At 39.5% G+C, this 26,462-nt stretch overlaps 1 protein-coding gene and 1 non-coding gene across 8 annotated transcripts in view; both read left to right on the top strand.

The window, feature by feature from the left end:
- ARHGEF28 (Rho guanine nucleotide exchange factor 28) overlaps positions 1-26,462 on the top strand; it is a 311,929-nt gene that overhangs the window by 42,164 nt on the left and 243,303 nt on the right. For 5 of the 7 annotated variants that reach the window (XM_027100840.1, XM_027100842.1, XM_027100841.1 and 2 more), the window contains exons 1-2: positions 2,458-2,599; positions 11,173-11,216. In XM_027100840.1, the coding sequence (XP_026956641.1) occupies positions 2,473-2,599; positions 11,173-11,216 (171 nt within the window). In that variant the 5' untranslated portion in view covers positions 2,458-2,472. Of the gene's footprint in view, positions 1-2,457; positions 2,600-11,172; positions 11,217-26,462 lie in introns of those variants that run through there. The other 2 variants (XM_027100839.1, XM_027100838.1) reach the window with 1 other exon arrangement.
- On the top strand, positions 19,235-19,307 carry TRNAR-UCU (transfer RNA arginine (anticodon UCU)). Its single transcript has one exon. It is a non-coding gene; the product is annotated as a tRNA-Arg (tRNA).

The raw sequence follows: 26,462 nt of genomic DNA, 5'->3' as shown, positions 1-26,462 counted from the left end.
AATCATGGCTTCAGTGGGTCCTTCTCAGTTCTTACCTTGCTTTGCGTCATTTACCCACAGGGTTTGCTGCCTTGTTCATTTCTCTTGGATTTTGTCACATTCTAAATTTCTAACATAACAATAGTTAGATAGTTGGGAGTGTGGGATCTGGAACCAGACTGCGTGGGTTTGAATCCTGGTTCTACCACTTAGCAGTTGTGTGCCTTTGGGCAACCTGCTTAACCCCTCTATGCCTCTCTTTTCCCATCTGTGAAATGGGGACAGTAGCAGGAGGTACTCTGTAGGGTTGTGAGGATTAGATGAACATTGTCTAGCACAATAAATAGTGCTCAGTAAATGTCAGCCCTGATTATTTCTCTATTTCTCAATGCCTTTCGTGAGCTCCTCTTCCTCTACCTTTCTCGTGGAGGTCTCCAAGGTTCTGTTCTAAGCCCTTTTTGAATTTGTGTGTATCCATTTCCTTGATCCATCCCATTTCCTCCCAATGACTTTAACTACTGTTCTATATTATCAAACTCTTTCTCTCCAGCCCAGACCTCTTTCTTGAACTCCAGATCCCTGCTTTTGACCTGGCTTGGACACCAGTCCTCACATCTCAAACTATGGCCAGTACTCATTTTTTTCCTCTGAGTCATTCATCTGCTTTTCCTTTCATTTTCCCCATCTTGGTCAATGGCATTGTCTATCTCATTTCCCAAACCAGGAACCGAGGAATCACCCTAGATTCCTCCTGATCCTTATGCACTGCATCATCTAGTTAAGCGGCAAGGCCTTTCCATCTTGTTCTTTAATCTCTTAAATTTGCCTACCCTACAACATTGCTTTGAATCAGGCTCTCAATGTCTTTCACCTGAACAATAGCAATGGTCTCTTACCTGGTTTTTCTGACTTTGGTCTCTCTCTCTCTCTCTCTTTCCAATCCATCTACCAATCCATCTACTGTGTCACAGTGATCTCTTTAAAACACAATTTGGGGGCTTCCCCGGTGGCGCAGTGGTTGAGAGTCCGCCTGCCGATGCAGGGGACACGGGTTCGTGCCCCGGTCCGGGAAGATCCCACATGCCGCGGAGCGGCTGGGCCCGTGAGCCGTGGCCGCTGAGCCTGCGCGTCCGGAGCCTGTGCTCCACAACGGGAGAGGCCACAACAGTGAGAGGACCGCGTACCAGGAAAAAAAAACCAAAAAACACAATTTGGATCACACCCCTCTCTTGCTTAAAGCCACTCACTGGCTTGAGGTTCATGTTACTTAGGATGACATAACATTGGGGCTCAGAAAAAGTTTTCATCCTTCTCTCCCACCACTACCCTACACACACTTTCAGTAGCCCTGGAGGTGCTACTGAACAACCTCTTCTTTTATGCTTCCCTGTAGTTGTACCTATTTCTTCTGCTTGAAACGTCCTCCCATTTCATGGTCTACCTGGTGAACATCTATTGTGTGTCTCAGTGATTTTCAACAAGGCTCGCTCTTGGCATTTGGGGTGGGACAGTTCTTTGTGCAGGACTGACCCAGTGTTATAGGACACTCGGTATCCGTAGCTCCTGTTGCTGAATGCCAGTAGTAGCTCCCTTCCCTCTTCTGCTCTACTCCTACCCGACCAACCCAGTCAGGTAAGAAACCAGACACGCTCTGCCCTCATTTCCAAAGGCCTTTCTGGGTAGGAATGCCCCTAGGTAGAAGCAGTAGTATGTATTCTTTAAGACGTAGCTTAAGCCTCATTTCCTTGGGGAACCATGCCCCATACCTCACCTGCTGACTGATTTGAGTACTTCTGCTTCCCTGTGTTCACAGAATCCCACACATATTTTATATTACCATTGTTTTCCTTTTTCTCACTGGGCTGGCATTTCCTCTAGGACAGAATTCATCCTTGCATCCTCAGTGCCTAGGATATAATAGATACTCAATAAATATTTGTAGAGTGAGTGAATGTTTATGTTATCCTTGGTATTTAGTTGTCTGTCCTCTAGCTTATTTGCCTATTTCATATCGGCATGCCCTATTCAGATAGATTGATAGACACTTGAAGGGAAACATTTATACTTTTTTTTTTAACTGAGTACTAAGCATATAGGAAGTTCTGAGTAAATGTGCTAAACTAAATGAAACATTTAGAGACTAGCTGTATTTCTAAGGTTAAACCTCATTTCTTTTAATTGTTAAGGTCATATTTCTAAACATTAAAGCATCATTCTAGAATTTCTCCAGGTTTTACACGTTTGTCCACTAGTTTTATAGTCTAGAATTGGGTGCACTAGTCTAGCTCTTCTGGTTTAAGAATGTCTTAATTTTTATGGGTGGTGGGCAGAGAGTACCGTTTTGTTCCTACAAAGACTGTATAAAGCCTAGTTGGGAACGGGGAAGTAGAGGAGTGGCTCATAGCCACAGTTTGCTGCCTGAAATACAGATGAAGGCCATGGGGGAGGTGGTGGCTGCCACCTCTGGTTAGATTTGTTAACCTCTCTGTAGAAATGATTCTTAGTATCAGGAGAATTTTCCATGTACCTGTTCCCCCAGCTACTCTCTCTGCCTCTCCTTTCTTCTCTCTCCAGTCGATTCAGCAGTCTTTGGGTCAGCCTCATGACAAACCAACCTTAGGTAGGTTATTGCCTCACTTCAAACACTTCTTTGGCCTCGCATTGCCTCTAGAAGTGATTTTCAACCAGAAGTATGTGATTTTTTTAATCTTGGATCTCACAACCTTTAATTCAGCCTATGACTCCACAAAAGAGAACCAGTTTCTTGACTTAGCAGTTACTTTGTTTTTGCCCATAAATAATATTTCCTACTTTGTTCATTCATGTTTCTTCTCCAGCATAGTTCTGAATTTCTTTTGACATTTTAAATTACCAAATTTATTCCTAAGGATAAAGCCTTGCTGCCACGCAAAATAATCAAAACATGTCGTAAGCTGAGAAAGAAATTCTAAAAATATTTTAAGCAATGGCAGTATTATTGGAAAATGCGGGCCGGGGGTGGGGGGATGGCCACCACCAGAGAGAAGATTGATTAACATACATAAATTTTAGCATGACTTTTCAAATTGACAATTTTATTGAGATAATTGTACAGTCACATTCAGTTGTAAGAAACAGTATAGAGAAACTTTATTTTCTCTACCCAATGGTAACATTTTGTAAAAGTGTTATAATCAGCTCAGTTAATATTGACAGTGATACAATGTACCCATCTTATTCAGGTTTTCCAGTTTTACTTATATTCACTAGTACGTGTGATCTTAAATTTCTGTACCATTTCTGTCATGTGTGTAGGTTCATGCGTTCACCACTACAGTCAAGATACTGAACAGTTCTGAAACCACTAGGATCCCTCATGTCGCCCTTTTATAGTCACGACTGCCTTCCCTCCTCACCTCTCTCAATACTGTTTCTCACCCCTGACAACCACTAATCTGTTGGTCCTTTACTTTTTCTCATTTAAAAAATATTATGATATAAGTGGGATTATAGTCTGTAACCTTTTGGGACTGGCTCTCATCACTCAGCATAATTTCCTGAAGATTGATCCATGTTGAGTAAATAGTTTGCTCCTTTTAATTGCTGAGTAGTATATCTTGCTGAGTTATGTATGTACATATGGAAGTGTGCACAAAGACAACAGAGTTTAACCATTCACCTATTGAAGACATCTGGGCTGATTCTAGTTTTTGGCTGTTATAAGTAAGGCTATGAACAATTGTGTCCAGGTTTCTGTGTGAACATAAACTTTTATTTCTTGGGGGGGAAAATACCCATTAGTGGAATTGCTGGTGGCAGTGTGTGTTTAGTTTTTGAGAGACTGCCCAACGCTTTTCCAGAGGGACTCTATTATTTTGCATTTTCACCAGCAGTGTATAAGTGATTCAGTTTCTCCACATCCTTTCCAAGGTTTGGTGATGCCACTATTTTTATCGTCAGTGGTAGGGGCACTATTTTATACATTTCCTATTTTATATATTTTCTCATCCCTCCCATGACAACCTGCATAGTGTTGTGCACACAGTGACAGTGAGTTGACTTTGACATGATGGAGGAACTTTAGAGATCTGTTGCTGGTGAGGACATTGATGCCCTGATAGGATGCAACTTGCCCAAGATACTTGAGTGATTGAGCTTTGCATTGACTATGAAGGGATACACTAAACGGATTAATAGCATAAGTGAGATGGTACGGGTATGTTCAATTGACTTACAAAAAGCTTTTAAGGGCTTAATCACTTTGTGTGCAAATACATCCTGTGAAATACCAGCAAGTGTGACTGGTTTGGCGGAACATTTTGTTAGCAGCTAGCTCCAGCTCCTCTTTGTACTTTGCAAATGTCCTCTAATTTAGGCTGTACTATTTCAGACTGACTGGCTCCCCTTCTTCCTCCCCACCCCCAGCAGTTTGAATTAATGAGATCCCATTGAATGGTTATTGTGTTGCTTGCTTTCTAATCTTCAGACATCTCCCCACACTGAGTTCACCAAATAATTCTACTCTTTCACTTAAAGCTGCTTAGACCTGCATAACTCAGGTAGATAACTCCGGCCTGAAGCAGGTCTGTAGACACCGTTGTGTATTAAACAGGAGGTTTATTTCTAAAATGCTTTCTTCTTGCCCATCCATTGTGCTGCCATTGAAGGTTTTTACTTAGACTTGGCCTTACCTCCCATTTAACTGTTCTTTCCTCCTCCTGTTAGTATAACCGTTGGGAAATACAATTAAAATTCTACACTCCTAGGTTCACAAAGGAGCTGTGAATCAACGTTTCCCTCCAAGTGCAGAAGGTTTCAAACTGAGGTAGCAATTGAATTACCCCAATAGTAATTGCTCTCTGCCCTTTGAAGTTTCAAACTGTAGGGGGAATATCTGGTTCTATAAAGTCAAATAAAATTCTTTGGGGCTTGACAGTGTTATATTGATGTGGTACAGTGCCCTTCAGAATTCCTGATGCCTGGAGATTCCTTGGGGCTGCCAGGATGAGGCTGAACTGGGTAGGCCTCTTTTAGACCATCTTCACCCCAATTACTCCTGAATCATTTTGATCAGTCTAATATATAGAGGTTCCGAATGATAAATAAAGATTCAAATGTTTTAAAATATCCTTTGCGTATGCTGAATGTACAGTGATAATAAAAATAGTTACAGCTAGCGTTTATTGAGTGCTTATGATGGGCCGTTAAGTGTTTTGTCTTTTTTCTCTATCAAATCTCTTAATCTTCCCAACAATCTTAGGGGGTAGGTACTGTTACTTGTTCTACTTGACGCATTAGAAACTGGCCCAGGGAGGTAAATGACAGACCCAAAGGCACACAGTTAGAACAGGGTATAACTGGTGTTCAAACGCAGCCTGTTCTTGAGTCTGTACTCCTAGCCGTGAGGCTTTTGCAGCCTTTTAGCCAAGCACATTGCTGTCTTTCGGGCCATAGTAATGTTACAGAAGGACTGTGCTGAGGCTAAGGAGAGCCTGGGCTCTGGGCTCAGACAGGTTGGATCCGTATGCCTCGGCCATGTCTAGCCTCTTGGCCTCAACCTCAACCAAGGGGCACAACTTTGCTGAGCTTTTCTTTGCTCTTGTGAAGTGGAGACAGGGGTGCTGGAGGTCCTTCTATCTGAAGAGAGTCAGTATCAGGAAAGCCCTTTAAAGTGAAGCTTCTTGGAATGGGGACCACCATCTGGAGGTAACAGGGGTGGAGAAAAAATTTGCCTGGGGTTCTAGTTTTTGAAAATGAAATTTAAATTATGAAAATATTTTTAAAGTTTATTCCTTTGGCTGAAAGGCAGCAGAGCATCACGGCTAGAATTACAGGCTCTGGAGTGGCTGCTCGAATACCAGCCTAGCCTTGTTCAGTGTGACCGAATGCATGCTGAGTTTTTAACTCTGCTAACTCTTAGAATGAACATAAGGTGAATCATGTGTGTGTGAGAGATTAATTAGAGGAGGTTGTGACTTTTTTTCTGACACGACTGATAGCACAGTAGGACATCCATGTCATCACGTTTGATTTTCAGAGCATTATTATGGGGGTCATTTTTATTAGAAATTTAAAAATTTCATTTTTATAGACATTTTTATTAGAAATATTAGAACATCTCCCATTTTCTCCTAGGGTGGGGAGAAGGTGCTGTTATTCCTTTAATGTTGAAGTTACTATCTTCACTTATATAGTGAAAAGCCTTTATCTCATTGTGATGATTTCTTCTTACTTGTCAATGGATCTCTGTCACATTCTCATTGGTAGTTTTGTATATGACTTGAAGTTCTCCAGTACTCAAATTGTTTTCCCAATTTTATTTAACCTTATTTCATGCTTAAAAAAGATTTCCAGTTTTATTTTGAGTTGATTTGTATTGAGCTATAATATCTGGGAACCATACCAAGCCCTGAACAAACAACTACAAAAAAATTTTTTTTGATGTTCAAGATAAAATGGCTAGAGAGTAGATGCTAGCATTGGGTGGGGTGGAGAATGAACAAGGGAGGCTTTTGCTTGTAATTCTATAAGTGGTCAGTTCATTTAAGTATTTTTGTTTAGGTAGCTTGCTCCTCAGTTAACCTTGTAACTGGAGGGACTTGTAAATGAAGATTCAGATAACTAGGACTTCACCATTTTTCTCAACGCTACCATGAGGATTCTCTGAGGTGATGTTTGTGAAATACTTAACGCAGTGCCTTTAGCCTTCAAAATGTAGTTAGTTATAATACGGACAAATATTTGAGCATTATCTGTTAGTAAGTTGTATGAGAGGCATACACACCAATGACTTTTAGCATGTTGAAAGACAAAATTAGTCATGGGTTTTATGTTGAATCAGTCTTAGAATATTTCATTTAGATGCAAAAACATAAGAAACCCAGAACTTCAAAGAACTGATTTTTTTCTGTGTTAGTTAAATGTTATGTTTTAAATTTAAAATATTCTTTTCACCTGTTGAAAATAGTCTAATATTTTTCTTTATTGTTAACTAGCAACCAGAGATATTGGAATATTATGTATGCTTCATAAAATATCTAAAATATTGAATCTTTTATGTCTTGATGATCTTTTCATAAGATTTTTTTCCCCTGTTGAGAGCAAACTTAAAAACTCTGTACTAAGACCCCAAATTATTCATGGTGTCTGCCAGCAAGACTAGAAATGTATTGGCTCTTTACTTTCCCAATAAGCATTTTCAAAAATACAGTACAATAAAAAAGTACTTGAGTCTCAGTTTTTGAAATTGCAGGTGGAGAACTCAAGCTTTAGGAAGTGGAGTGTAGCGCATGATACTTCACGTATATAGTGAAAAGCTGCAGCATGTGAAGAACTTAAGCAATTGTGACTTGCTTAGCAAACACAAATTTTTTATCATTAAACTTGATGTAAAAGGAGGCGTGGCCATATTTAGCCATGCAGCTCAGCAAGTGAGCACGGAACTTACTGCTCTTTGCTATAAAAAAGGAATTAATTACAGAAAAGTGAGAATACAGTTTTTAATATCTATTTTGGTTTGAAGTTTTATTTGAAGATATAATATATTGGCAGCAAACTATGTTCTCTACAACTTAAGTAGGAAATCCTGATAGGGGTTTTAGAAGTGTTGGAACAGAGGTTGAGAACTGTGGGGACTTTAGTTTTTAGTTTATGTTTTCAAGGAGTGAAAAGTAGTTTCTCTGAAAAACAAAATAACTGCTGCTCAGAATGGCTCCTAAATTTCTTTACTGAAAAGTGGTAAAAGGTAGAGTAGGCAGGAATAATAAAATATGAGTTGTTATAAGTATCAGGTGAAATATAAACAGCATGTTGTTTAGCCCTTGATGTTTTGCCTTTTGCCCGAGATGATTATAATTCAAATTTGAGGCAGACACTTGATGGCGTTGGTGGAGAACCTGGATCCTTCACAAAGCTGTGTGAGGTTGGATTCTGCACTCCAGTTCAGCTCATGTGGGCCTTTTCGCTGTATAAATACAGAACTCCAGAGGCGCTGGTGAGCACCCCACACTCCACTGGTCATGCCTTTGTCTGCTGAGCCTGGAGGAAAACTATTGGGAAAAGTAGCCTAACAAGTAGGGAAAAAGGCTTACTTTGTAGAGCAGAGCTTCAAAATGTTGACGTGTGTATACCCTTAAGTACAATATGTTAACATGTATCCCTTAATGTATTTATTAATAAAACATATTACTGTAACAGTGTATATTCTAAAACATATCTGAAATCTACAAAGCTATAAGGATTAAACATTATAGTAAGATTTTTTTTTATTAATAGTCCTTTTTGCACTCACTAAAAACATTGACATGTAATACATGCCAGTGAGAGTAATATGATGAAAATGTGTCATTCTTTTGAAAACCTTTGCTTGATAATTTTAACGCTATGTTCGGTTCAGCTTGAATGTCTGGTTCCAAGTACTGTTTACTTTGAAATTGATTTTGAAGTGTCATAGCTGAAAAAGATACCATATTATGATAAATAGATTCTAACTGAAGAAGTGAGTGCTGGCTGTACTTGTACGTAAGGGGATTTATACTTTAACCCCATCCAACAATTGTACAAGAGTTTAAATGTGGCTAATAAATTCCCATCTTCCATGATGTCAATCATTCCTCCTATAAATTAATCAGAAGCTGTTGCATTTAAAGAATATAAAACCCATGAAACATTTGGAAAGGTTAAAAAAATAGATTAGAAAGCTTTTCCCCAAAATTTAAAGCATGCCTGTATGAGGGCTTTTGTAGGTGGCAAACTTTAAATAATTTTTGCAACAAAATCACAAAATGGAAAGGTGCAAATACTTTTTCAAAATGTTTTCATGGTGGTATATACTGTCTATAACCTGAGTTTCTTTTGAGATGCATTTTCTTTTTCACTTATTAACATATCACCTCTTTCTTGAAGGGATAGGATATTTATTTGAAACCTATTTTTAAAAGATCTGCTATAAACAGCCAGTTTTCATCTCAGAAAACCCAGCAAATATGGAACACTTCTATTTTTGTTAGAAAATTAGGTAGTACATGTTTGGCAACTTTTTAAAGTACTTTGCTGCGATATAACCAACACACCTTAATGTGGTAAAAATTTGTATGGTCATTTCCCATCTTGTTACAGCAATTGTAAAGACTTGACCGTGTTTGAAGGTCTTATTTCTATAAAGTTAACCACACTGACATCCTGTGGAACTGTGTGCTTTTGGCTTCAAGTTCTTCTTTGCAGTATCTCACCCATGAATGACACAGTGAATGAATTTTGCGAATGTGCTTTTTAAACTTCTTATCTGAGAAACTACCCTATCAGTGGTTGTACTCGAACAGTTTTCCTGTAGATCATTACTTATTAAAGAAGTAATTCACTCTTCAAAATGTCTTCATGTTCTCACCAAAAGTGGTTTTTTTTTTTTTAGTGTATTTTATCAGACAAAAATCTAATACCATCTGTACTTTCTTCTAAGTGTATGGCAAGCCTCCCACACAGCTTAATATGTCCTAATATGCTTCTTAAAATACTAAGTTTTGAAAGTTTTGCTCATAAAGGAAAGCATTTTAGTTGTTTTGTTTTTTTTTACTTTGTGGATTTCAGCCTTTTTTCTTAGCACTGCATGTGCTATAGAATACATTCATTTCTTTTGCTATTAGGTAGAAATCTTAAAAGGGTCTTCTAATTTTATTATGAAGTTTACCAAAATTTTGTAAAGGATTGCAATTGTGTATGGCGTGACTGTGAACATAGTTGGAAGAAATGGCTACTGTCTCGAGACACAGTGTACATTTAGTGTGAGGGTCATGGTACCTGTGCTGGTGGATATACATGCATATTTTAAATGCCTTCTCGATCATTTTGAATCTTGAGGGGCTCTACTCAGTGCTCTTGGATTGGTCGTAATTTTTATTTCATAATGTAGCTGATGAACAATTCATACCGGGATTGGGAGTCTCAGTTTTGTCCTTCTCGTGGTTGGTATTATCTTTAATTTGAACTTTCTTTCTTGGACTCCTTAAGCCATTCATCCAGTTTGTGAGCTTAGTTTCATGACAACTTGATGACGATGACCCATAAGCCCATTTACGTGGGTCTACGTGAACTGCCACAGGGCACAAGGTGTTGAAACTGTGGGCCGAGGAGGGCTCTGCTGTCAACCCCTTGGCCTCGTGTGACCTTCGGTCTTCTCTCAGGATGACTCATGGAATGTAACTTGTGACCTAGGAGGGTGTCAGTGTCCGCATGTATATGAACTATTAGTAAAACTTGAGCGAAATGATTTTTTAAAAAGTAAATTAAAGTAGAATTCTTTATATTTGTCCTCCAGGTCAAGTGTGACCTCTGGGGGTTACTGTACTCAGAGTCACAATTCAGGTTGCTATGTGCCTGCCTTCTTAGGAGACATCCCCAAAGTACTGCAGCTGCCTGTGGCCTGGGGACCAGAGCCAGGCTTGGCCTGGTGAGCAGAACCCTGTCCCAGAGGACGCAGGTGGGTGGGTGGAGAGGGGAAAGGTGATGGGGGGCCGTGAGTCTCCTTGTCTGCCCTACTCAGAGTTCTTATGCAGCCCACTCTTCACTTTCTTCCAATCTTTAGGTCTCTGTCATTCAGCTGTGAGCTCTTTGAGGGCTGGACCGTACTGGTCATCTTACTGGCCATTGGAGGTGTTCAATGAACCTTCCTTAAAGGATGCTCCTTTTGCCTAAGTTGCTAGCTGGTTTCCGGGTACAGATGGGGTGTGTGCACCTAGTGGAGAGGTTGGTTAGCGTGACAGTGGGCTGCATCCCTCCAGACTGAACTCTCTGGCCCTCACCAAGAGGTCTTAGAACTATCTTGTCTCTGCAGGCTCCTGCCTCGTCCAGCCAAGAGTGAATTTTGACCTCAGAGTAACCTATATCTAAGTGATTAACTAAGGCAAAACTTGCAACATGCTTATGTTGGCCTTTCTTGGCTTCCTGAAATATAATTTCTATTCGGGAGCGGTCTGTGGGATAATGTTTGGGGTGATAGGTTTTCCTTATGTGTGGATCTTCATGTGAAAGAAGAAAGGGAGGAGGATATTTTATATGGAGAGCATCTCATTCCTTTGTTCTTAATTTTGTCTCTGCGGTTGTCCTATCTAGTGGATTACTCCTCCCTCTACGATGTTAACTAAAGGGCAGGGCGCAGCTCTGTTGGTTGGTTACACGGGGCTCCTACAATAACTTTCACTTCTATTATTTTCATTGCAGATGCGGAAGCCATGGAGCTGAACTGCAGTGAAGTACCTCTTTATGTAAGTGCCTAAACATTGCGCTGCAGGTCTAAGTGGCCCTTTCTTGAGCTTGAAACCCCTTGTGACTGAAGTGGGAAGAAATGTTCTGTTGGCTATTGAGTTGGGGCTTTTAAAAAAACAACACACAACATTACTGTCTAGTTCAAGCCTTTGCATGGAGCCTTTTAAAACTGGTTGGCTCCTGGTTCCAAAGTCTGGGTTTTAGTTATATTTTCCTGAGTAACTTTTAACTGTATAACTTCTGGAAGGCAGCTCTGCTCACCGCTATAACCACCAGTGCTTAACTGTATAACTTTTGGACTCAGAAATACTGAGTTCATCTATGTGAATGATTTTTGAACACTTTATTTTATGATATCCTGATAATAGCCAAGAATGTTTTCTGTGTGTATCTCTTTCGGGGAGAAGGTTCAGTGACAGTTGTGTCAGGTAAAATCCTGAAGTAGGAATTCAAAGGGAAAAGTGCTGGGACATACATAGAGTAGGTGGGGGATTGGGTGACAGAGCTGCCCCATGAGATTCCTAGTCAGATATGCCTGCTGGGCTGAGAGAGGATTCCAGTCTTGAGAACAGTTACTGGGTGTAACAGAAGTGAGCCGATTGTCTCCCCACATAGAAAATGGCAGATGATTTTCTCTTCCTTCCTTATTTTAGGCAAAACCTCTTTCCTTGGAACCTATGTTTGGTGGCAGGTGGGCATGGATGTGTGTATGGGAATTGGGGTTTCAGGTGGCCTTTGAATCATCAACTCAAGAAATACACCAAGAGTACTAGATCTAGAATAAGGATATGACCTCAATTCAGATGTATCCCGAATAGAACAAAATATCAAGGACTTGGAACAAATTTAGTCAGAATCTTAAATCTATTAAAATGTATTCATTCATTTCCCCTTAACATACTTCACTACCCAGGTGGCCCTCTCTCTCTCCCTTCTCCCTTCCACCTCTTCCCTTGCTGTCACCTCCCTCCGCCTTAACACATACCCCACTCTGTTCTCTGGAGAAAGACAAAATGATAAAATAAATGGATTTCAGAATAATTAAAAAGTTGCCTTCTGGGTTACTCAGGGGTCTGGGGTATTCTCTCTGGATTGTGATTTGCAGGTTATAAAATGCATTGTAGATAGTTAGACTTGGCCCAGCCATAATTAACGATTAAAAAAAAAAAAGAAGACTGGTCTAAGGCTAAATTTAGAGTACTCCCAAGTCTTTTTTTTTGGTACCTTTCTCCTCCTTAGCTTTATTCATTCCACTCTGCTCTCCTACGTCAAACCAAACAGATCTACAAGTCTAATGAGGATACAAAACCTGGTAGTTTTTCTTTTTTTTTTTAATTGAAGTATAGTTGATTTATAATGTTGGGTTGGTTTCTGGTGTACAGCAAAGTGATTCAGTTATACATAGGTATACATATATTTTTTTCTTTTTCATAGTCTTTTCTACTATGGTTTATTACAGGATATTGAATATAGTTCCCTGAGCTATACAGTAGGACCTTGTTGTTTATCTATTTTATATGTAGTAGTTTGTATCTGCTAATCCCAAACTCCTAATTTATCCCTCCCCCACCCCCTTTCCCCTTTCATAACCATAAGTTTGTTTTCTGTCAGTAAGTTCCTGTTTCGTAAATAAGTTCATTTGTGTCATTTTTTAGATTCCATATATAAGTGATATCATGTGGTATTTGTCTTTCTGTTTCTGACTTACTTCACTTGGTATGATAATCTCTAGGTCCATTCATGTTGCTTCAAATGGTATTATTTCATTCTTTTTATGGCTGAGTAGTATTCCATTGTGTGTGTGTATATATATATATATATATATATATATATATATATATATATATATATGACATCTTCTTTATCCATTCATCTGTCAGTGGACATTTAGGTTGCTTCCATGTCTTGGCTATTGTAAATAGTGCTGCTATGAACGTTGGGGTGCATGTATCTTTTCAAATTATAGTTTTCTCCAGATATATGCCCAGGAGTGGGATTCCTGGATCATATGGCAACTCTATTTTTATTTTTTTAAGGAACCTCCATACTGGTTTCCCTAGTGACTGCACCAGTTTACATCCTCACCAACAGTGTAGGAGGGTTCCCTTTTCTCCACACCCTCTTCAGCGTTTTTTGTTTATAGACTTTTTGATGATGGCCATTCTGACCAGTGTGAGGTGATACCTCATTGTAGTTTTGATTTGCATGTCTCTAATCATTAGTGATGTTGAGCATCTTTTCATGTGCCTGCTGGCCATCTGTATGTCATCTTTGGAGAAATGTCTATTTACGTCTTCTGCCCATTTTTTGATTGGGTTGTGTGTTTTTTGTTATTGAGTTGTATGAGCTGTTGGGATATTTTGGAAATTAAGGCCTTGTCAGTCACATCATTTGCAAATATTTTCTCCTAGTCCATAGGTTGTCTTTTCATTTTATTTATGGTTTTCTTTGCTGTGCAAAAGCTTATAAGTTTGATTAGATCTCATTTGTTTATTTTTGGTTTTATTTCTGTTGCCTTGACACTGACCTAAGAAAACACTGGTACGATTTATGTCAGAGAATGTTTTGCTTATATTGTCTTCTAGGAGTTTTACGGTGTCACGTCTTATATTTAAGCCCTTAAGCCTTTTTTTTTTTTTTTTTTTTGCGGTACACAGGCCTCTCACTGTTGTGGCCTCTCCCACTGAGGAGCACAGGCTCCGGACGCGCAGGCTCAGCGACCATGGCTCACGGGCGCAGCCGCTCCGCGGCATGTGGGATCTTCCCGGACCGGGGCACAAACCCGTGTCCCCTGCATTGGCAGGCGGACTTTCAACCACTGCGCTACCAGGGAAGCCCCCACACTGTTTTGATTACTGTAGCCTCGTAGTATTGTCTGAAGTCTGGGAGGGTTATGCCTCCAGCTTTCAAAACCTTGTAGTTGGTCAACATCCTGGTACAGCTATTTTAACTCAGACCTACCAGATTATGACCAGACTAGGGAAGAGTTAATACACATTGCTTACCGAGGGAAGAGACTTAAATAGACCAAAGGAGAGCAAAATTTTTTTCTCTAATTATCAAATAATATATACTAATTAGAATAAAATGAAAAATACAGAAAGTGTTAAGAAAAATAAGTCACTCATAATCTTATCCTCTGTAGATAATTTAAAACATTATTTCATCAATTTTAAGGTACAGTTTTCTCATTTTACATCTCTGAAATTGAGATGCTCTTACTTCACTGTGTATCCTGGCAGATGTCATGATGGAGCTGTCATTACCTATGCATGTGTGACCTTGGTCACAATGGTTCATGTTGTTGTCATTTCAGATTACTTGTGTGCCTTGCTGGAACTATATTAATTAATTGCTTTCAAAATGATTTCACCATGATTTGGCATTAAAAAGGCAAAGTTACTGTATGTATAGAAAGACGTGGAAAGAGCAACATGACAAATGTGGTAAAGTCTCTATAAATAAATTTAGATGAGCTCTTTTAATAAGTATAAAATCTCACATTATGTCATACTTTGCAGTTTTGTCTCTTAGTGGAATATAAAATACATATCATAACTGGTATCTCAGATGAAATACATTATATATTTAACATAATTGACTTATTATATATACATATATGCGTGTAATCTGCTTTTTTCACTTGATTTTTTTTTTTTTTTTTTTTTTTTGCGGTACGTGGGCCTCTCACTGTTGTGGCCTCTCCCATTGCGGAGCATAGGCTCCGGACGCGCAGGCCCAGCGGCCATGGCTCACAGGCCCAGACACTCCGCGGCATGTGGGATCTTCCCGGACCGGGGCACGAACTCGTGTCCCCTGCATCGGCAGGCGGACTCTCAACCACTGCACCACCAGGGAAAGCCCCGTCACTTGATGTTTCATGTCAATATTTTTATGAATTGACCTAAGCCAACGTGACCATTTGATCTCATGTAGGAAGAGGTCAGTGGGGAAGTATTATAATGAAAACAAGTCTTAAATTTCATCAAATAAGTAACACATAAACAAAGCAAACACAAACTAGACTCTGACTTGTTTCTGTATCTCGTGGCAGACCCCCTCTGTGACCTTCTGTCTTCAGAGGTTTCATAAATATTCACTTCTAGTTTCTCCTAGTTAACTGCAATCTGGTTTATAAACTCTTAACATTTTATTCATATTTATTGTATTTCATATATACTTATCTAAAATATATATGCAAAAATCAAAACCATCTTTAATCCTGTTAGTTGTAATGATCACTGTTGACATTTTTGGTGTATTTTCTTCCAGAGTTTTATCTATATCTCTGTAGAATTTTATTGAAGGTTCTCTTGGCATTTATTTACATGATGTGTTTTCTCATTTGACTGATACATTGGATCTCTTAATTTTGATGCTTTCATGTACTTTTAGCAATTCTATCTAGCTGTCATGACTAGTTCTTTTGGAAAAACAAGATAACTCTGGTAAGTGTGATTAAGAGAGAACCCAAACAAAACTAGAAATTATGAAGATTCCATAACATATTGAGATGATATCTTAATTATAAAATAATACTAAGCATAATTGTATGCTTATGCACTGGGAAAATCTTTTGAGGCAGGTTTTTTAAAAAAATTAATTTATTTTTGGCTGCATTGAGTCTTTGGTGCTGCACACTGGCTTTCTCTAGTTGCGGTGAGCGGGGGCTACTCTTTGTTGTGGTGTGAGGGCTTCTCATTGCGGTGGCTTCTCTTGTTGCGGAGCACAGGCTTTAGGCATGTGGGCTTCAGTAGTTGTGGCGTGCAGACTCAGTAGTTGTGGCTCATGGGCTCTAGAGCGCAGGCTCAGTAGTTGTGGCGCACGGGCTTAGTTGCTCCGCGGCATGTGGGATCTTCCTGGACCAGGGCTCGAACCCATGTCCCCTGCACTGGCAGGCGGATTCTTAACCATTGTGCAACCAGGAAAGTCCCAAGACAGGCTTTAAAAATATAAATTACAAGGTTTATCTCAAGAAGAATTAAATCACATAGTGGGGCAATAATCATGGAGAAAAAAATTGATAGTAATTATCCCCCAACTTCTACCTATCCTTCACAAAAGGATACTTCATTCAAGTGGATCCTGTAAGTGATATTTTTGTTCCTTTGATTATAACCTGTTTTGATTAATCTCTTATAACATTTTTTAGTTAAAATGTTTTTCTGTCTTTACTTTTGGGTCACTATAGAGAATCCTTCCTACAGATGATAGATTCTTTATACCTTTAGAAAAATCTATGGATGTGTCCATTGACAGATGAATGGATAAAGAAGATGTGGCATATGTATACAGTGGAATATTACTCAGTCATAAAAAGAAACGAAATTGAGTTATTTGTAGTGAGGTGGATGGACCTAGAGTCTGTCATACAGAGTGAAGTAAGTCGGAAAGAGAAAAACAAATACTGTATGCTAACACATATATATGGAATCTAAAAAAAAAAAAGGTTCTGAAGAACCTAGGGGCAGGACAGGAATAAAGACACAGATGTAGAGAATGGACTTGAGGACACGGGGAGTGGGAAGGGTAAGCTGGGATGAAGTGAGAGAGTGGCATGGACATATATACACTACCAAATGTAAAATAGATAGCTAGTGGGAAGCAGCTGCATAGCACAGGGAGATCAGCTCCGTGCTTTGTGACCAGCTAGAGGGGTGGGATAGGGAGGGTGGGAGTGAGACGCAAGAGGGAGGAGATATGGGGATATATGTATATGTATAGCTGACTCACTTTGTTATAAAGCAGAAACTAACACACCATTGTAAAGCAATTATACTCCAATAAAGATGTTAAAAAAAATCTATCGATGTAAGTCTTTGTTTCTCCCCCTCATACCTTTTGTTTGGATCCATGAAAACTTCCAACTTCTTTTTTAAGGTTTTATCCTTTTGTCTTTCAGTATTGTTTGCCTCTTCTAGAATAGCTGATATTCTAGGGTTAGACTGTTCTAGCCATTTTTTTTTTTTTTTTAGTCTGAATTCCGGTAGCATGTTTTCTTTTCTGCGTAAGTTTTCTGTACTGTTGTTTATTTCCTGCTTGCCAGAACAGTTTTAGAGCTTTACTTTGTTTTTAGTTTTTGTGTAGTATTTTCAAATCTTGGCATGTTTCTTCTTATGCTCCCATAGTTTTACTGTGAGCACAAAGCAGGAACTTAATTTTTTTTTCCTCTATCTCCCAGGAATCTGTTTCAGAGGGAGGGAGGCAGTCTCTGATTCTGTGTGCTTTAAATTTTTTTGACTGTTTTGGGGCAAACTTCTTTCTCCTTTTTTTTGGGGGGGTGGGCAAACATTTCTGTTTGCTTATCTTTAGGAAGGAGGCAATCTTAGCATTGGGAATGCAGGAATATTCCCGAACTCAGCCACAGACTTATGCTAATTTTTAAAATGAGCCATGGAGGTCCACTGAGTTGCTATTGCAGGAAAAGAGAAACACTGTACTATAATAAGATTAGAGAAGAAGCAGGAGTTGGCAAGACTGGTAGCGAAGAGTTTATCATACTGATTTGCAAACCTTAGGGATATAAGCATTACAAGTCCAGTTTTCAGCCTCTGAGCAGCTTCCTGCATCTGTACTTTAAGGGGCACTAAAGGAAGCAGCTCTGGAAGGCCAGGCTCTTTGTTCCCAGCAGAAAAGGTAGCAGAGGCATGCCATCTGGTTTGAAGTCTAGGCTTAATTTTTAGATAGAATGGTAACATGGTTTTAGGAGGAGATGTTTTAAGCTAGCAAAGAGTTGTAGTGAAGCAGCTAATGAGAAATGTGAAAGCCTGGAAAAATGTAAATTAGAATTATTATAACTGATCTAAGATACTCGTGTTCTAGCTTAACACTCTTTAATGGACACCACTTGGGAACTTAAATCCTATATTTGAAGTCATAAAGTTATTTTTTTATTTTAGGTTTTTTTAGTCTTATTTTATTTTCTAGTCTGTATATAGAGAGAGGAAATGATGCAAGTACAGCTTGAAAAGAGATTTTGCTTACTGAGTATCTGATTGAATTTTGAAAGAGAAAGTGATTGTAAGCCAAATTGTATGTTTTTGCTGAATTTTAAAAAAAATTGAAGTATAGTTGATTTACAATATTGTGTTAGTTTCAGGTGTGCAGCATAGTGATTCAGTGTTTTTTTTGTTGTTGTTGTTGTTCCTTTTACAGATTATATTCCATTGGAGGTTATTTTTGATTACTTTTTAAATTGGGTTTTCTCTAAGTTTTTGTGGATTAAGGAAGGTTATAAAACACATGTTGTACTTATGTACTTCATCCAAGAACTTCCTTTTCCACATTAATTATATTTTAATTTTTATATAAAGTGTACTTAGCATTCATCTTTCCAAAAATATCAGTTCAGTGCTGTGAACAAAATAGAAGAGCTTTTCCTTGTGAAATTGTTGTTTCCAAAGATTCTTTTTTCCTCAGTAAAATTGCTTTATTTTAAATGATTATTTAAATCACACTTGCTCATTATAAAAAAAAAATAAGAAATTACCAAGGAGAAAGATCACTTTAAATTCCACCTTTGGGAGAATTTTCATTAGTGTTTTGATGACAGTCCTTTCAGGAATTTGTTTTTGCACATCTATACACACATCCACACCCCTCCGCCCCCACCACGATCCATAAAAGGAATCATAGAGAAAAGCTGTTTATGTTATCTTTCATAGATCCTCCTTATTCTCTCCCCTCATCGTATATCTCTACTCCTGTCCCACAGGTAACTCTTGCTGAAACCTATTGCAGCACTCTCAAGCAGCATTAGCATCCTTGGGAAACATGTTGGAAATAGAAATTCTCAGACCTCACCCTAGACCTACTGAATCAGACACTCTGGGCGTGGGGCCCAGATATCTGTGTTTTAACAAAACCTTCAGGTGATTCTGATGTGTGCTAATGTTTGAGAATCATTGACTTAGTGTATATATTTCTACATTTTTCTGTGCTCATACAACCCTACACATACATATATATATAGATACAGGCTTTAATAAAACCATTTAAAAAACCTGGATCAGAGAATTCCCTGGTGGTCCAGTGGTTAGGACTCTGCACTTCTAATGCAGGGGCCATGGGTTCAATCCCTGGTCAGGGAACTAAGATCCTGCAAGCTGCGTGGTACAGCCAAAAATATATATATATATGGATCATATTATATAAACTTCTGTATCTTTTCCAACTTAGCATTACTTTGTGGAAATTCCTGCAAGTTGTCAGGTGTAGCTCTAATTCATTCTTTTTAATAAATGGGTGTGGATCAAGACACTTCTCTGTGGATGGGTGTTCACTAGACATCCTTGTCCATATGTCCTTATTTATCAATACTTTCATCTTTATGGGTTAGATTCCCAGGAGTGGAATTGCTGGATGCAGGATGTACATACTTCCAGTTTGAATGATTTCTTTGCAAATGAGGTATAAGAGTTCACATTTTATTCAGCAACTTTCAGATATATTTAATATCTGGTTCTTTAGCCCTAACAACTGTGATAATTATGAATTGGGAGTTATAAACTCACTTTTACTGTGCAAAGGTAGCATGTTAAATTTTGTGTTAAATTTTATAAAAGTTCAAAAAATTCCCTTGTTTTAATCTTTTTTTTTTTTTTGCCATGGTGCTTCATTTCTGCTGTTTCTTGGATTCTGGCTAATATCAGCATCTAACCCATGGAGACTTCTACAACATCTGCAAAGGGTGTGTCTGTGGAACTTTGCGTGTGGGCTCTTGCTCTCTTCCACCCTTTAGATGTGTTAATCTTAGCAGTTGACTGAGAAGAGTAATCATTTCTTTCTCCTGAGGCTGCAGATTGTATAACGGTTTGGACGATGGAGTTTTAGCTTCAGTAGCTTGTTGCCAGCTGGATCTAAATGGCTTCCCTTTTCCCTTAGCATTTTGTGTTTGTTATTCTTTTATTCTGAGTCACAGTATCCTGCTGAGTTTGGTCCCAAGTATATTGGTTGCTGTTGGGCTTATTGTACATAATTGAAGGGGTAATCTGATGTTTGCTGATCACTTCACGTAGTTGAGCTAAACCTCCTCCATTCAATCACTTCTATTTCTGGGGCTTGGTACACTCTCCTAGGCCCCGGCCTTCTGGAGGGGGGACCCTAGGACAGGACCCAGGGAGGCAGTTTCCTATTGAGGCTGCAAGTGACTTGGTTGCTTTGTTCTGCACTCACCTGGCGGACGCCTCCTTCCCGCAGATTCCTTCTGGCTTCTGGTTCCTGTTGAAGGAAATCCTGTCCTCCAGATGCTGCCCCTTCTCTGCTTGTGGCTCTGTGTCCCCTCATGGGCCGCCTGTGATCAGCCTGTCTTAACCATCAACTTGAAATCTTAGTATGTGAAGGCACCTTAGAGACCTTCGCCTGGCCACCCGCACTTTGCAGATGAGGAAATTCAGGCTCCGAGCAGGAGACTAGTTAACTCAGCTGGTTTGACACTCAGGATTTGTAAATGATGTACTGGAAGCCATAACATTTTTTTTGCTCAGAAAGTTTGTTAGTGGCAGATCCACGATAAGCGTGGGATCTTCCCATCTTCACCGGCTAATCAAAATGCCCTTCTCCATTGCATTGCTTCTGCCACTTCATTTCCCCATTGGCCAGGTACCCATTTTGTCCTTTGCCACCCTGCAGTCTTCCTTTGAGATTTACAACGTGAAGAATGGTGCTACTTCTTGGACCTTCAATTAAAATATCTCCCTTTTCTTACACTTTTTTGTCCTGCTGGAGGATGCTGCTTGTAACTAACTCTAGGCAACCCTGACCCTCTAAAGCTCATTTGCTCACAAAAAGCTGGGCCTGGTAACTGACGGTCATTGTACCATCAAGCTCTCGAGCTCAACTTAATATAATTTTCACTAGTTCGGGTGTCAGGGCACAGGCGAGGGTACCTTTTGGCACATGTCAATACGGCTAATTCTGGCTTTGAGAATGGAATCAGGAGGGGCTTTTGCCAGAGATGAACTTCTGGATCACACGTTTACTTTGTGCAAATTTGTTTTTAGGAAATTACACTGACGTTACCTGTGTTTTGACTTAAACATGGCAGCATGAGCATCTCAACTAATTTCTACCTGTTGGGTGGCATCCTCCATCATTGTCTGAACTGGGCTGGCTGAAGTCAGCCCTCCTTGGTGGTTCTTACTTTCTACCAACTTAGCTTGACCTTTTCCTGGCTGGTCTTTCTCTGCCTTGTTCTGCTTTTACCTTTTTGCTTTTTCTCCTGTTTTCCTTAAGGAGGGGGCAAACCAATTCCAAAGCAGCATGTTGTTCTAGCCACAGAGCAGGAGAACCGTGGTAGCTACCCTGCCTGGCCAGCAGCCACGAGATGTCAGTTCTTGTGAAATCTTGAGCTCCTTAGCTGCTACAAGAGATTGCTTGATGGTTCTGGCAGGCAGGGAGGGGAAAAACCACTTCTTAGACTCTAGCAAAACCTTTGACTTAGAGACGTTACATAAATCCTCCCTTAGCTTCGTCCCTGTCCAGATTCTTAAAGAGACACTACTGTTTCCTCTCAGCACAATGGCACGTTATGATGCCCTCTTCTGCTGTCACCGTGAGATGACAGACTTCTGTGAAAAGGCCTGAAGGTAAAATGTACAACTGCAGGAAACTGCAGGAAGAATTAGCCCCAGCACTCAGCATATCTGAAGGAATGTCTTTGCTGGTGTGGGCTGGGGGCTGTGGGTACCTAAGTACCAAGTGTTCTTAAAGTCTGATTGTCTCACTTCCCATATTTCAGTGGCAGCCCTCACAATTTTGGGTAATGTGCCGTCTTGTATTTTTTAACATAGAACTCGCAGGAATTAACATTTTTGTTCTACTTGATTTTTTTAAAAGATGTATTACCATCTTAAGCAAGAATTTTAGGCATGAGGGGTGTGGGTCAGATTTTTCTTTGGGAGAACCCTCAGTAGAAGAAATAAGGTGTGAAGCAGTAAAAATGTTTTATTTTCACATTCTGGAAAGGCAGCTCTTCTAGAAGGTGTGATATGTAGAGATTCTACATTATCAACAATTCCTTCCCCTCACCCCTGAGGGCGTGTGCTGTTTGGTTTGAATACTGTTGTCTCAGACTCCTGCCTCTTTTTCCTCTCCATAACTTGATGTAGTTTGGCTTTAACCTTGTTTGTTTTTCTGAAACTAGACTCACTTATGAAGGGCACTAATCTGGCTCTTGCTTAATCTAAGGTTTTTTCTTAAGTCCCCATGTAGTGCAGTGCACTCTTCGAGTCACTAAGGATGTAGTGGAGAGGGAAACAGAAAAGATCCTAGGACCTCACTCTGCCGGAGTCCACTTCAGAGTTGGAGAGACAGACAAGGAGTAGGTAAATAAATAAAGACATAAGAGTTTCAGCTAGTAGTGCGCGTTAGGACACTACAGCTGTATGGTATGGTAGAGAATGGTGTGTGTGTGAGAGATTTCATAGTTTAGGAACCAGAATCCCCTGAGAGCCTTCTAGTAGAAGGATCAGAAAGCACAAAGTCCCCGAAGTAGGAATGAACCTCATGTATCTGAGGGACAGCAAAAGGCCAATGTGGCCGGTGCATCCTGAGTGAAGGAGAGGAGACAGGTCAGAGAGGTGGGTGAGGTCATTCACGGAGAGCTTTGTGGCCAAGGTGATGAAATGAGAAGTCGGTGTGGGAGTCTCGGTGGGGACGTTGCCTGATCTCATTTATACTTGAAAAATGTATTCTCAGTGTCCTCAAACTCCGCTGGTCCTCTTTCAAGTTGTGCTCTTTCTTTGTCTGTTGCACTTTCTTCTCATCTGCTTACGTGGGCGTTCCCCAGGCCCACTCCTTTCTCCTCTCTTTCTAGGCAGCTTATCTCTCCTTGTTTTTTCAACCACAGCTCCTCCACGAAGCCTCCCACACGCGGGCCCTCCTCCTGACCTCTGCGCCTGCTGCATCTTCTGTTTCCAGCTGGCCCGTTTGCTCTTTCCACTCAATTATTCAGCCTTAGCTTCAAATCCAGACTGTTATATTTAAAAAAACTTTTTCAAGTTCTCCTCTAAACCAACCCCCTTTCTAACTTCCTGATTTCTGTTACCATACCCCCATTCTCCCAGGCACCGTGGCTTTAAATCGGAGTTTTCCTTATTCCTCTGTAACTGTCTTCTGCACTTGATCAGTCATCAAGACGTGTTGATGGTCCCGACTGTCTCTTTTCTCTCCTCTGCTGTGATTCTAATTCATCTTTGGATCGCTGTCTTTAGCCTCTTCAGAGATGCCTGTTTCACAACTTTGAACACTTTACTCTCCCCCTCAGATATGGGTTATCATCTTGCATTTGTCTCTTGCTTTGTAGCCATATCCTCTTTCTGTTCTAATGAGACAATTCCCCTCTCGATCTTGGTGGGCTTTCTTCATTCTCTTATTTGCAGAACTTTGCCCAAGCTGCTCCAGTTCCATAACCAGGAATAGCCTCAGGTAGGGATGGGATACAGTGTTGTATGGAGGTTACAACACTAGAAAGCTGTACATTAATTAGGTATCTTTTTGGCAATATTCTAAGGCTTGGTTTCACTTTATGGGTTAAGCTACTGTTTTGGAAGCTGTTGCTTTTGTTTTCTTTTCTCGTCTTTTTTTTTTGAATTTTATTTTATTTATTTTTTATACAGCAGGTTCTTATTAGTTATCTATTTTATACATATTAGTGTATACATGTCAATCCCAATCTCCCAATTCATCCCACCACCTCCACCCCCCCCACCCCCCCACTGCTTTCCCCCCTTGGTGTCCATATGTTTGTTCTCTACATCTGTGTCTCTATTTCTGCCCTGCAAACAGGTTCATCTGTACCATTTTTCTAGGTTCCACATATACGTGTTAATATATGATATTTGTTTTTCTCTTTCTGACTTATTTTGCTCTGTAGGACAGGCTCTAGATCCATCCATCCATGTCTCTATAAATGACCCAATTTCGTTCCTTTTTATGGCCGAGTAATATTCCATTTTATTTATGTACCACATCTTCTATATCCATTTGTCTGTTGATGGGCATTTAGTTGCTTCCATGACCTGGCTATTGTAAATAGTGCTGCAGTGAACATTGGGGTGCATGTGTCTTTTTGAATTATGGTTTCTCCAGGTATATGCGCAGTAGTGGGATTGCTGGGTCATATGGTAGTTCTATTTTTAGTTTTTTTAAGGAAACTCCATACTGTTCTCCATAGTGGCTGTATCAATTTACATTCCCACCAACAGTGCAGGAGGGTTCCCTTTTCTCCACACCCTCTCCAGCATTTGTTGTTTGTAGATTTTCTGATGACGCCCATTCTAACTGGTGTGAGGTGATACCTCATTGTAGCTTTGACTTGCATTTCTCTAATAATTAGTGACGTTGAGCAGCTTTTCATGTGCTTCTTGGCCATCTGTATGTCTTCTTTGGAGAAATGTCTATTTAGGTCTTCTGCCCATTTTTGGACTGGGTTGTTTGTTTTTTTAATATTGAGCTACATGAGCTGTTTATATATTTTGGAGATTAATCCTTTGTCCGTTGATTCGTTTGCAAATATTTTCTCCCATTTTGAGGGTTGTCTTTTCATCTTGTTTGCAGTTTCCTTTGCTTTGCAAAAGCTTTTAAGTTTCATTAGGTCCCATTTGTTTATTTTTATTTCCGTTACTCTAGAGGGTGGATCAAAAAAGATCTTGCTGTGCTTTATGTCAAAGAGTGTTCTTCCTATGTTTTCCTCTAACAGTTTTATGGTATCCGGTCTTACATTTAGGTCTGTAATCCATTTTGAGTTTATTTTTGTGTATGGTGTTAGGGAGTGTTCTAATTTCATTCTTTTACATGTAGCTGTCCAGTTTTCCCAGCACCAGTTATTGAAGAGACTGTCTTTTCTCCATTGTATATCCTTGCCTCCTTTGTCACAGATTAGTTGACCGTAGGTGCATGGGTTTATCTCTGGACTTTCTATCTTGTTCCATTGATCTGTATTTCTGTTTTCGTGCCAGTATCACATTGTCTTGATTACTGTAGCTTTGTAATATAGTCTGATGTCAGGGAGTCTGATTCCTCCAGCTCTGTTTTTTTCCCTCAAGACTGCATTGGCTATTCAGGGTCTTTTGTGTCTCCATACAAATTTTAAGATTTTTTTGTTCTAGTTCTGTAAAAAATGCCATTGGTAATTTGATAGGGATTGCACTGCATCTGTAGATTGCTTTGGGTAGTATAGTCATTTTCATAATATTGATTCTTCCAGTCCAAGAACATGGTATATCTCTTCATCTGTTTGTGTCATCTTTGATTTCTTTCATCAGTGTCTTATAATTTTCTGAATGCAGGTCTTTTACCTCCTTAGGTAGGTTTATTCCTAGGTATTTTATTCTTTTTGTTGCAATGGTGAATGGGATTGTTTCCTTAATTTCTCTTTCTGATCTTTCGTTGTTAGTATATAAGAATGCAAGAGATTTCTGTGCATTAATTTTGTATCCTGCAACTTTACCAAATTCATTGATTAGCTCTAGTACTTTTCTGGGGACATCTTTAGGATTCTGTATGTATAGTATCATGTCATCTGCACACAGTGACAGTTGTACTTCTTTTCCAATTTGTATTCCTTTTATTTCTTTTTCTTCTTTGATTGCCATGGCTAGGACTTCCAAAACTATGTTGAATAATAGTGGTAAGAGTGGGCAACCTTGTCTTGTTCCAGATCTTAGAGGAAATGCTTTTCACCATTGAGAATGATGTTTGCTGCGGTTTTGTCATATATGGCCTTTGTTATGTTGAGGTAGGTTCCCTCTATGCCCACTTTTTGGAGAGTTTTTATCATAAATGGGTGTTGAATTTTGTTAAAAGCTTTTTCTGCATCACTGAGATGATCATATGGTTTTTATTCTTCAATTTGTTAATATGGCATATCACATTGATTGATTTGTGTATATTAAAGAATCCTTGCATCCCTGGGATAAATCCCACTTGATCATGGTGGATGATCCTTTTAATGTGTTGTCGGATTCTGTTTGCTAGTGTTTTGTTGAGGATTTTTGCATCTATATTCACGAGTGATATTGGTCTGTAATTTTCTTTTTTGTAGTATCTTTGTCTGGTTTTGGTATCAGGTGATGGTGGCTTCATAGAATGAGTTTGGGAGTGTTCCCTCCTCTGCAATTTTTTGGAAGAGTTTGAGAAGGATAGGTGTTAGCTCTTCTCTAAATGTTTGATAGAATTCACCCGTGAAGCCATCTGGTCCTGGACTTTTGTTTGCTGGAAGATTTTTAATCACAGTTTCAATTTCA

Source organism: Aethalodelphis obliquidens, unplaced genomic scaffold (assembly GCF_003676395.1).
Source record: "Aethalodelphis obliquidens isolate GAN/ISIS:26980383/991018 unplaced genomic scaffold, ASM367639v1 scaffold4, whole genome shotgun sequence".
Classification (NCBI taxonomy): Eukaryota; Metazoa; Chordata; class Mammalia; order Artiodactyla; family Delphinidae; genus Aethalodelphis; species Aethalodelphis obliquidens.
The sequence above is the reverse complement of the archived record's forward strand: the minus strand, read 5'-3'. Positions and strand labels throughout refer to the sequence as shown.